The sequence below is a fragment of the Schistocerca serialis genome, chromosome 6 (assembly GCF_023864345.2).
Source record: "Schistocerca serialis cubense isolate TAMUIC-IGC-003099 chromosome 6, iqSchSeri2.2, whole genome shotgun sequence".
NCBI lineage: Eukaryota > Metazoa > Arthropoda > Insecta > Orthoptera > Acrididae > Schistocerca > Schistocerca serialis.
The window spans coordinates 327,375,624-327,387,782 of record NC_064643.1 but is presented as its reverse complement, the minus strand read 5'-3'; the positions used below and the strand labels follow the sequence as shown (position 1 = coordinate 327,387,782).

The 12,159-nt window shown below is 38.7% G+C and overlaps 1 protein-coding gene across 1 annotated transcript in view; it reads left to right on the top strand.

Annotated features, from left to right (window-relative positions):
- The window catches only part of LOC126483786 (uncharacterized), a 136,195-nt gene that overhangs the window by 12,922 nt on the left and 111,114 nt on the right, over positions 1-12,159 (top strand). Inside the window, exons 2-4 of the mRNA XM_050106946.1 lie at positions 122-251; positions 328-425; positions 610-762. Coding sequence (XP_049962903.1) covers positions 122-251; positions 328-425; positions 610-762 — 381 coding nt within the window. The remainder of the gene's footprint in view (positions 1-121; positions 252-327; positions 426-609; positions 763-12,159) is intronic.

Here is a 12,159-nt window from a genome sequence, read left to right as displayed (position 1 = left end):
CTTAATTCCTTGCATGCTAAGTACGTTACAGTCTCAAAGTTAACTCTGTTTCCTAAGCACCACGTGTTATCTTTGGACTGAAATTTAATGATGCAGTAATTTGTGCTCTTGTGTTCGGCAGGGTCTCGAATTTGTTATGGTAAAGGAGTTGGTACCACTTGAAGGAGACTATGTATGTGAACTTGTAATTAAGTTGGTACAAACTACTGAAGAGGATCAGTATGATCTCAACCGTTCCTTAGCCATTGAAGGTATTGAAAACTTGAATCTTTTACATAAGCAGAAACTGAGCAACACTGTATTGACTTCTCTTTCTTTCTTACACAGCTACTTATAAAAACAATAAAGGATTGTGTTTCGATATTTATGAGTTCATGGGTATTTTACGTGGGACAGAGCATTTCATGACGGTTCTCCAAGCCAAGGTTTGTTTTAATGTGTGTATAAACTAAAAGCAAGATTGACCATCACCATGGACATTTTTGAGAATATAAGTTGATTTTATTAATTGAAACATGTTATGAATTTATGATTTCAATGTATCTTCATTAAATTTTAAATATTTACTCTTTGCAGTAAAATGTGTTATGTTATAATTTTCTGTTCAAGATTGGAGGTCCTTGCATCATTATCCACCTCACAGATGACTCAGGACAGTCAGTTACTTATTCTTGTACATATTGCACGGACAAAGGAAAATGGATTACAAATAACATGTCTCAACTGATCTTTCATCCATGCAAGCTGTTGTTTCAACTTCCAGTAAGCAAAAATAATTACTGAATAAAATCATTCACTTAACCCTAGAGTGTATATTTAATTAAATAAATGGGGGTTAGAAGCTTTATACTGGAAATCAAAATACAAATTCTCTCCACGTTATAAAATCTCAGGCTTCCAACTGTGCTGAGTGGTCATAAATCCATCAGGTTTCTTCCAATTACTTCTCGGCCATTGTCAAGTGGTAACTGATGGTCATGTGGTTGCTGCTTTCAACTGTATACTGGATGCAATGTCACCAATACTCAGTCCATTACTGTGGAAGTCAGTGTTTCCGTACCACATCTACTGCACCTGCTTCAACCTCATGATGGTTGAATTCAAAGCTCAATACTTTGCTCAACTGCAAACTACCATCTTTGTTGATGATGTTATCCAGTATTTTCACCTTTTAGCTTCTTTAACTATACTATTGCTGAACCCATTAGATTTTCTAATGATAGAGGTGTTGTTGACGGCAATTTCATGTTTGTTTTCAATGCATTTTTCTGGTGATATTGAATACAATTTTATGACCATTTTCAATACATTCTTCTGTGTAACACGGATGCAAACACATCTTAAGTTCAATCAGCATTGTTCTATTGTGAACATGTTCCACCCAATTTAATACTGTCCATATTCTTGTGGTATTTTGTAAATTCAAGGAGTTGCGAGACCTACATTATCTTTCACAGGACTCATGAGTTGATGTAGTCTAGTTGGAGCTTTGAAGCTTGACCTGTTATGTCTCTTTAGTAGCCATCTAACCTTCCCAGTCACTGAACCATAAAATGGCAAAACCTCAGACTTTTTAATTTCCTCATTGATGATGCTGTTTTTGGATAGCTCTTAAAATTGCTTGCAATATTTGTTTGTTGTTGTAGCCATTCTCACAAATATCTTTTTGTCAGTGGTTTAATTCTTGTGTTAAAAGGTCAGAGATAGCTTCTATTTGACGAACCAAGGTCCTTAGAACTGTCTGCTTTTGAGGTAAGTGGTGGTGGTTGAAAGTGTGACAATGCTAGTACACATAAGTTGGTTTTCTATTCATACTGTAGCCAAGACATCTATCAGAACCTCCATCATGGACTTCTACATCTACATCTATATCTATACCCTGCAAACCACCACGAGGCACATGGTAGAGGATACGGTCCACTGTACCAATTATTATGGTTTCTTCCTGTTCCGTTCATGTATGGAGTATGGAACAAATGATTGTCTGGATGCCTCTGTGCATGTAGTAATTATTATAATAATACCCTCATAATCCCTATGTGAGTGAGAAACAGGAAATTGTAATATACAGGGTGATTATAGTTAAAGTTAAACTTACGAACTGCTGTAGAAATAACACCACTGGTCAGAATGACATCAAATTGCAACGGAATACTACCGGAGGAGGAGGAAAAGGTATGGCAGAAGAAAAATAAACAGTTACAAAATGTAGCAATAGATGGTGTTGTAAGCATTAAAATTTAATAGTGGTTGACTACAAATGACAAATGAATCATACAACCATGTGTAAGGTGTACATTTGATATTAAACAAACTGTACTACTCAGTGTTCATGGGCGTACAGTTGTGATACTGATAGTTATGAAAGTCCAGCCACTACGGTAAGGTCATATCACAATGTATGGGAAAAATCAGCTTTTAACTGCCCTGAGGCCAAAAACTGCAAATAAAGCATCACTCACATCAGTTTTTAATTATCCTGAGGCCAGAAACAACATAAAAATCATCAATCATATCGGTAATTAATTGTCCTGAGGCCAAAAACTGCATAAAAAGCATCAGTCAAAACCAAATCAGATTATTAATTTCTGTGTGGCTGGTGTAAAAACATGTTCAATATGTTGTCCACCATTTTCTGCAACAAGTTGAAATCAAGAAACAGCATGTTCCACAACTAACTGAAGTGTTTCCAGGGTCACGTTCAGAATGTGTTACGCAATGCATGCTTTCAATGCACCTCAGTTTGCAGCTGGAACACTGAACACAACATCTGTCAGATAGCCCCACAGCCAGGAGTCACACATTAAGATCAGGTGATCAGGATGGCCAGGCTGTAGGGAAATGGTGGCTGGTAATTATAGCATTTCCAGTATGGTGCTTCAGCAGCTGCTTAACTGGATTTGCAATGCGTGGAGCTGTGCCATCTTGCATAAAAATGATCCAATCCACACATCCACACTGTTGGAGAGCTGGAATGATGTGGGTGCACAAAAGACACTCATAGCACTTACCAGTGACGGTACAGGTAACAGGACCGAAAGCACCTGTCTCTTGAAAAAAATATGGCCCTATGATAAAATGCCATAAACCCACACCACACAGTGACCTTTTCAGGATGAAGTGGTACTGGTTGATTTGCATGTGGATTTTCCGTTGCCCATATCCGACAATACTGTGTATTGACATATCCTGTCAGATGGAAGTGGGCTTCGTCTGTCCACAAAATCTTCCACGGCCAATCATTGTCCACTTCCAAGTGAGCAAGATATTCTAAAGCAAAGGTCTCTCTTGCTGGCAAGTCAACATGAAGCAACTCGTGCACATGGGTAATTTTGAATGGATAGCAAAGAAGGGTGTTTCGTAGGATTTTATGCACCGTGCTCATGGGTATGTCCAATGTTCAGGCAATTCTCCGTGCACTGTATGATTGCCCACCACCACTCATCTCCTCTGAGGCCACTGATTCCACTGAAATCAAATCAATTCGTTTTCTCCCTCTACCAGGTTGCACACCAAAGGAACTCATCTTTTCGAATTTCCGAATCATTTTCTCCAGACCCAAGGCAGTCATCAGACCAATCCTTTTTTGAAACCCTTCAGTGTCTGGAACTTCTGCAGAGCGACATGTGCACAGTCATCATTCTTGTAATACAGTTTTACAAGCAGAGCATGATTCTGCATTGAGACTCTCAAGGCGAACATCGCAGATGCAAAAGGAGGAGAAGCTGTGTACCCGGTGTGTTTATACCAACTTCAATGGGTCGTGCGCATGACAGGTGTTTTCATTTACATATTCTGACACATACAACGCCATCTATTAATCAATTTTCACACTTTTTTTTTTCCTTCTGCCACATATTCCCCCTTCTCCGATAATATTCCATTGCAATTTGACGGCATTCTGACCAATGGTGTTATTTCCACAGCGTTTTGAATATTTAACTTAAATTATAATCTCCCTGTATTCCTAGAGTCATCATTTAAAGCCGGTTCTTGAAACTTTGTTAACAGACTTTCTCAGGATAGTTTACATCTATCTTCACAAGTCTTCCAGTTCAGTTCCTTCAGTATCTCTGTGACTTTCTCCCACAGATTAACAAACCTGTGACCATTCATGCTGCCCTTCTCTGTACACATTCAGTATCCCCTGTTAGTCCTATTTGGCATGGGTCCCACACACATGAGCAATATTCTATAACTGGTCACTCGAGTTATTTGTAAGCAATCTCCTTTGTACACAGATTGGACTTCCCCAGTATTCTATCAGTAAACCAAAGTGTACCACCTGCCTCACCCAAGATTGAATCTATGGGATTATTCCATTTCACATTCCCACAAAGTGTTTTGGGGAGCAAAATAACTGATGATGGTCAAAGTAAGGATATAAAATGTAGAATGGCAATGGCAAGGAAAGTGTTTCTGAAGGAGAGAAATTTGTTAACATCGAGTATAGATTTAAGTGTCAGAAAGTCATTTCTGAAAGTATTTGCATTAAGTGTAGCCATGTATGGAAGTGAAACATGAATGATAACTAGTTTAGATAAGAAGAGAATAGAAGCTTTCGAAATGTGGTGCTACAGAAGAATGCTGAAGATTAGATGAGTAGATCACGTAACTAATGAGGAGGTACTGAATAGAATTGGGGAGAAGAGGAATTTGTGTCACAACTTGACTAGAAGAAGGGACAGGGTGGTAGGACATGTTCTGAGGCATCAAGGGATCACCAATTTAGTATTGGAGGACAGTGTGGAGGGTAAAAACCATAGAGGGAGATGAAGAGATGAATACACTAAGCACATTTAAGAGGATGTAGGTCGCAGTAGTTCCTTGGAGATGAAAAAGCTTGTGCATGATAGAGTAGCATGGAGGGCTGCATCAAACCAGCCTCTGGACTGAAGACCACAAGAACAACAAAGTGTTGCTTTATGTGGTCATGGATGCTACTGAGGTTTTCCAAGAACTCTCCCCATTTTCCATACCCATATGAGCAGATAATGACTGTGTTGTCAATAAAGTGGTAAAAACAACTTGGCTATGTGGTAACCATGTCTAAGGCAGTACCCTTAACAGTCTCCTTGGACAGGATACTTATGGTTGGAGCTTATTTGTTTATTTGCTCACCATATAACAGTCAGTTTTTGGACATTGTCGCCATGCAGGATTAGCCGAGTGGTCTAAGGCGCTGCAGTCATGGACGGTGCGGTTGGTCCCGGCGGAGGTTCGAGTCCTCCCTCGGTCATGGGTGTGTTATCCTTAGGATAATTTAGGTTAAGTAGTGTGTAAGCTTAGGGACTGATGACCTTAGCAGTTGAGTCCCATAAGATTTCCCACACATTTGCTTTTTTTTGGACATTGTCATAGATTTTAATTCACATATACAAAGGCTTAGTTAACAAACATAAGTGCACACATCAATATAAATAGTGAAGGTCAGAAATTATCATTTTTTGTTGAAAAAACAAACTTATGCTATATACACTGTTTTACAGAGAAAACTTTAAAACTAGAAATATAAACCCATACATTGATATAGTGTTTCAAGATCAGAAATTATCATTTTTATGTTGCAGAAACAAACTTATGTTATATACACTGTTATACAAAGGGATATTACAGCTTGAAATCTTCTACTGAATAACAACTTTTTCCTATTAATAAATGCATAAGTTTATTCTTTAAAGTATTTAAATTAGCTGTCTGGAGGCCAAATGGAAATCTGTTATAAAAATTGTTTCCTATAATATGTGGACTACAGTCTGCAGCCTATGTGAAAGTTTTTCCTTTCCGGCATATTGTACCTATGTACATTATTGTTTGTTACATTATGTTCTGGATTTTGTTTCACAAACATTATTGCCTGCATGATGTACATAGAGTAGATGGTTAGTATTTTATATTTTCTGAAGATTCCTCCTCAAGGCTCTCTCCTGCTTACCTTAGCTACTACTTTTACAGCCTGTTTTTGTAGTCTGAAGTGCCTGTCTGTACAGGCAGCTGGTTCCCCATCCCGTATCTCAATATTAAGATGTGGATGTATCACTCCGAAGTATACACTACTGGCCATTAAAATTGCTACACCAAAAAGAAATGCAGATGATAAACGGGTATTCATTCAACAAATATAATATACCAGAACTGACACGTGATTACATTTTCACTCAATTTGGGTGCATAGATCCTGAGAAATCAGTACCCAGAACAACCACCTCTGGCCATAATAATGGCCTTGATACGCCTGGGCATTGAGTCAAACAGAGCTCGGATGGCGTGTACAGGTACAGCTGCCCATGCAGCTTCAACACGATACCATAGTTCATCAAGAGTAGTGACTAACAGTTGCTCGGCCACCATTGACCAGAAGTTTTCAGTTGGTGAGAGATCTGGAGAATGTGCTGGCCAGGGCAGCAGTTGAACATTTTCTGTATCCAGAAAGGCCCGTACAGGACCTGCAACATGCGTTCGTGCATTATCCTGCTGAAATGTAGGGTTTCGCAGGGATCTAATGACGGGTAGAGCCACGGGTCGTAACACATCTGAAATGTAACGTCCACTGTTCAAAGTGTCGTCAATGCGAACAAGAGGTGACCGAGACGTGTAACCAATGGCACCCCATACCATCACGCTGGGTGATACGCCAGTATGGCGATGACGAATACACGCTCCCAATGTGCGTTCACCGTGATGTCGCCAAACAGGGATGCGACCATCATGATGCTGTAAACAGAACCTGGATTCATCCGAAAAAATGACGTTTTGCCATTCGTGCACCCAGGTCCATCATTAGGCACACCATCACAGGCGCTCCTGCTTGTGATGCAGCATCAAGGGTAACCGCAGCCATGGTCTCCGAGCTGATAGTCCATGCTGCTGCAAACGTTGTCGAACTGTTCGTGCAGATGGTTGTTGTCTTGCAAACGTCCCCATCTGTTGACTCAGGGATTGAGATGTGGCTGCACGATCCGTTACAGCCAAGCAGATAAGATGCCTGTCATCTCGACTGCTAGCGATACGAGGCCATTGGGATCCAGAACGGCGTTCCATATTACCCTCCTGAACCCACCAATTCCATATTCTGCTGACAGTCATTGGATCTCGACCAACACGAGCAGCAATGTCACGATACGATAAACCGCAATTGTGATAGGCTACAATCTGGCCTTTATCAAAGTCGGAAACATGATGGTATGCATTTCTCCTCCTTACACGAGGCATCACAACAATGTTTCACCAGGCAATGCTGGTCAACTGCTGTTTGTGTATGAGAAATCAGTTGGAAACTTTCCTCGTGTCAGCACGTTGTAGGTGTCGCCACCGGCACCAACCTTGTGTGAATGCTCTGAAAAGTTAACCATTTGCATATCACAGCACCTTCTTCCTGTTTGTTAAATTTCACGTCTGTAGCACGTCATCTTCGTGGTGTAGCAATTTTAATGGCCAGTAGTGTATTTATCTCAAGCTATCATGGTCCAGGAAGGCTGAGACCCTTTTCAGTAGATACATATTGTACTGATTTTCTTACAGACATGGTCTCCATGTTCTTTCCATTACAAGTGTTCAACAATTATACACAAAAATTTGTGTTTGTTTGAGCTAACTGGCTCCTCATCACATCATCATATATTTGGCTAAAATACACTCCGTTGCATAAAAATAAAACTACATAAAGTGTTCTAGAGCAGAGCCAACTCTATACTTTCAAAAAAATGGGAAAGCGGATGTATCGAGTCATGTCAGGAACAGACATGAATAATAAACTGTGTATTGTGGTTTATTCACATCATGGTGGCAATCCATATGGTTTGCATACAGGAAACACGTAAAAAATTTACATTACAATTACAATGAGTTTAAAAACTTATAAATAATAATATAACACTAAAATGATATTTATATAAATAGCTATTCTCTCTCTCTCTCTCTCTCTCTCTCTCTCTCTCTCTCTCTCTCTCTCTCTCTCTTTTTATCTCTTTGTGGGATATGTAACATATGTAACAAACTGTATCCACCTGAGATTATTAGTTCATCCTACATGAAATCATTCACTGAGTAATAGGGTTTCAGCATCAGTGCCTCACATAGTTTTATTTTCAGTGCATCCACATTAACTGGATCTCTTTTAATTTATTATAAGTTTTCATTTCTACTGAGGTGGCTGGAAATACAGTTTGAGGTGGCAGGTGGGAAGCATAAAGTTTCTTTTTGTTTCTGGTATCATGTGTGTGAGCAAAATTGTTCATCCTCAAATAATTCCTGTTTGGTACAAAAGAAGATAATAATCTCATAAATACACACAGATGGAAGTATCAGTATTTTAAGCTTTCTAAATAATGGATGATTTGGTTCAGTACAAACATTTCAAATGATTTTTTTTCTATACCAGCATCTTTAGATTCTGGACTATGTTAGCTGAACTTCCCCAAAAAACAACACCATATCTAATAATGGTTGGTTGGTTGGGGAAGGAGACCAGACAGCGAGGTCATCGGTCTATTCGAATTAGGGAAGGACGGGGAAGGAAGTCAGCCGTGCCCTTTGAAAGGAACCATCCCGACATTTGCCTGGAGCGATTTAGGGAAATCACGGAAAACCTAAATCAGGATGGCCGGACGCGGGATTGAACCGTCGTCCTCCCGAATGCGAGTCCAGTGTCTTACCACTGCGCCACCTCGCTCGGTCTAATAATGGATTCAAAGTAGTTTGTGTGATGCTACATTTGGTTTGTGCATGTGAGTTGCAATACATAATATTTACACTGAAAATATAAAGATGCTCAATTTATTAGCTTGATACTCAGTGTGTGACTACCAGCTCCAATTGTTATTCTAATTTAATCTTAAGAATTTAATTGAGTCAATGTTTTCTATGCCTCCGTTGTTGTCAATAACTATATTCTGCTACCATTTAGACTGTTTGGTTTCAAACTGCATTATGTGAGTCTTGGATTTAAGCCATTTAGCTGAAACCAAGTTTCTAAGGTACTGAGGCTAACGATCAAAGATTTGTTACTTTTTTCTGCATCTTGATTTTCAGCTAACAGCAAATTTTTATCCAGGAAAAGAGCTAATGGGGAGCCAACATTCAATGGTAAATCATTAACAGTGATGGGAAATGGGACTGGGCCTACTATAGAGCCTTATGGAAAATCCTGAGCTCTTTGCTTTCTGTTTGATATGTGATATTTAAGCCACTGTATGGCACTGCCCCTAATGCGACACTCATCAAGTCTGTAAATAAGCGTGATATGGTTCACAAAATCAAATGCCTTTGTGAAGCTGCCGCCTTATTGCTCCTGTCTAATGATGTGCTTATTTTCTCAACAAAGTAGTGTACAGTGTCTATGGTGTTTTCCCCTTGTTGAAAACCAAAATGATTCTTTAAGATAATGAAATATTTTGCAGTGAATTTTTGGATTTGAGTAACATCAATGTTTTCAAATAAGTATTTTAAATATGACTGGGAGTATTGAGGTAAGATTAAATTTCCCATGACCTTTCATGATTCCTTTTCGAAAAGTAGTTTAATATTGCTATATTTCAGTGCCTCTGGGAAGCAGCTCTCTTCAGAACATTGATTTATTGCTTGAGCTAGTGGCTTTGTAATAATGTTGTGTACTTCTTTAGCATATCAACTGCCATTTGGCTGCCGGCTCTGCTGTGCCACCTGCATCTTTTTGGCAGTCAACTTATTAACCCTATGATGCACGAGTGGCTGGATTTGCAAAATTGCATGAGAGGGGTCGGTAAGACCCCTACCTTGGAACAAATACTAAATGTTGTTATTAAAAGAGATATTATCAAAATTTGAAGAGGCTGGTGATACAGAATTGATAAGAAAGTATTTATTATGATATTGTGACCTTTAATTTTAGTATAATATGAAATGCACTATTATAAATTACATTATAATTTCCCTGAATTGAGTAACTAACTCTCAATTTTATTGATAACACAACAGAAGATATGCTCATGTAAAGTACCACGCCTCACAAAGAATTTCGTTTTGTTCATTGCAATTAGTTTTTATGCATTTTTAGAATAATTGGCCACTTTTTCTGTCTAATCAATGTGGGAACACGAGGCATCTTCTTTTTGATGATCTTCCCTTTTCTGCAATCTTCATCTGTTGGCAAGTAGCTTTATTCTGGATGTTTCAGTAGTTGATTCTCATCTCTATATGATAATTTTTTTCCTTTTATCAGATCTGCCTTCCAGGTGGGTTGGGATGTTGTGAAAATAAGCACAAGATATTTATTGCTACTACAGCCAATAAATTTGTCCGCAAGACAAAATACCTTCTTTTTGATTGTCCTTTTCAGGTATTCATGCCTTCTGGTCAACAAGATCAATTCTTGATTTATATTCATCATAGAATAAAAATCTCTCTCACTTGTTTTTACTTCCTTTGTCTATAGAGGTGCTGTGATGCAGAGAACTTTCACAATTTCACACTTTTGTTCTTTTTGGCCACAGAAAGTACAATTGTCAAGTTGTCTTTCAAACAAAACAATAATTATAAAACTTCTCTGGATGTGGATAGAATTTCCTATTTGCTCTGTTACAACTACCTGTTACTGGGGCAGGTGGAGTTTTGATGATATGTGAACTCACTGGTGGCAGTGATTTACTCTATTGAGTTCCACCATGACTGTTGGAAATAAGTAGTTCTCTACTTGGTATCATCTAATCCATCACTGTTTGCTTCATTCGGGATGCTAGAAGACATGGGTTCGTTATCCTGGAGACTGTCTATATCCTAACATCTACTACCTCCTTTTTCATATTCAAGCCATTCAGTAATAGCTGAGTCAAAATTTCAATCAGTTTTCTGAGTTCAGATAACACAGGTACTATGGCATCCATGTTCTTAGTAAAAATTAAAAGTTAGTTGACTAATTATTCCATTTATTTAAAAAAAAAAAAACATTTGTTCATCTGAAAGTATTTTGACACTGGCAATGTGGAGTATAACCAACTCAGCAGGCATTAGAAAAATGACTTTTAAACAGTTGCCACTAATTATGAGCCACCGGCTATTAACTATACACCAAAAGTACAGGTTTTTTTTTTTAATTAAAGTCACCTACAGTTAACAAAATTCACTGAGAAATTCTTTTTAATTAAATGACCTTTAAACAACTGCCATTCCACTGTCACTCAATAAACAGGTGCAGAGCTTTAAAAACAATTAACAGTCCCTGAATAGTTAGCTACAGTTAACCAAAGTTCCCTGATCACATTTTAAGCAAATTACCTTTAAACAGCTGTTATTAATTACAAACTCACTGTCATCCAGTAGACGGCAAAATAAAAAAGTAAATAATTAACAGTCACTGAATAAGCAGCTACAGTTAGTCAAAATTTGCTTATCTGATTTTAAGCAAATGACTTACAAAGACCTGCTATTAATTATGAACCCACTGTCATTCAGGACACACAGAAGGTTCAGACTTATAAAAACAATTAACAGACATTGACTAGGTAGCTACAGTACCCAAAATTTGCTGGTTAGAAAGTAAGTGAATGATTTTAAAACAACTGCTATTAATTTTGAACCCAGTGTCATTCAGGACACATACATGGCACATAATTTTAAAACAATTAACAGCCACTGTACAGACTGCTATGGTTAGCCAAAATTCACTAACCAGTTTTAAACAAATGACATTTAAACAGATGCTATTAATTATAAATGATGATTGCATAAATGCAACAAGGTGGCAGGGGGTGGGGAGAGAAGAAGGAAGGGGGAGGGGGGAGAAAGGGAAGAGTGAGAGGTAAAGACATACATGTCAGTGTGCTGAGCTGCCCAAGCACCCTGGTGGTCAGGCAGCAGTCAAAGCTTCAAGATGATGGTGGTAGTATGGCCCAGCTTTTCAACAATGACAGGCTGGCCCAAGTGGGTTTAAAAACAGCTGTACAGGTCTGATCATCCAAAAGAAGTCACATTTCTATGTTACGTGGAACCTCTTGAAGCGGGACCACTACCATAGCCTTTCTGCTGTTACACAGCAATGGGTAGTCTTGTAGACACACCTCCTCCTGCTGTGTGCTGTGCCAGTAGATCAGTGCCTAAGGCTGATGGAGATGGATACTAATGTCCTAGACATGATTCTTGGCTGTAGCTGTGGCCTGTGCCACAACAAAGTCATCTAGAAAGCTA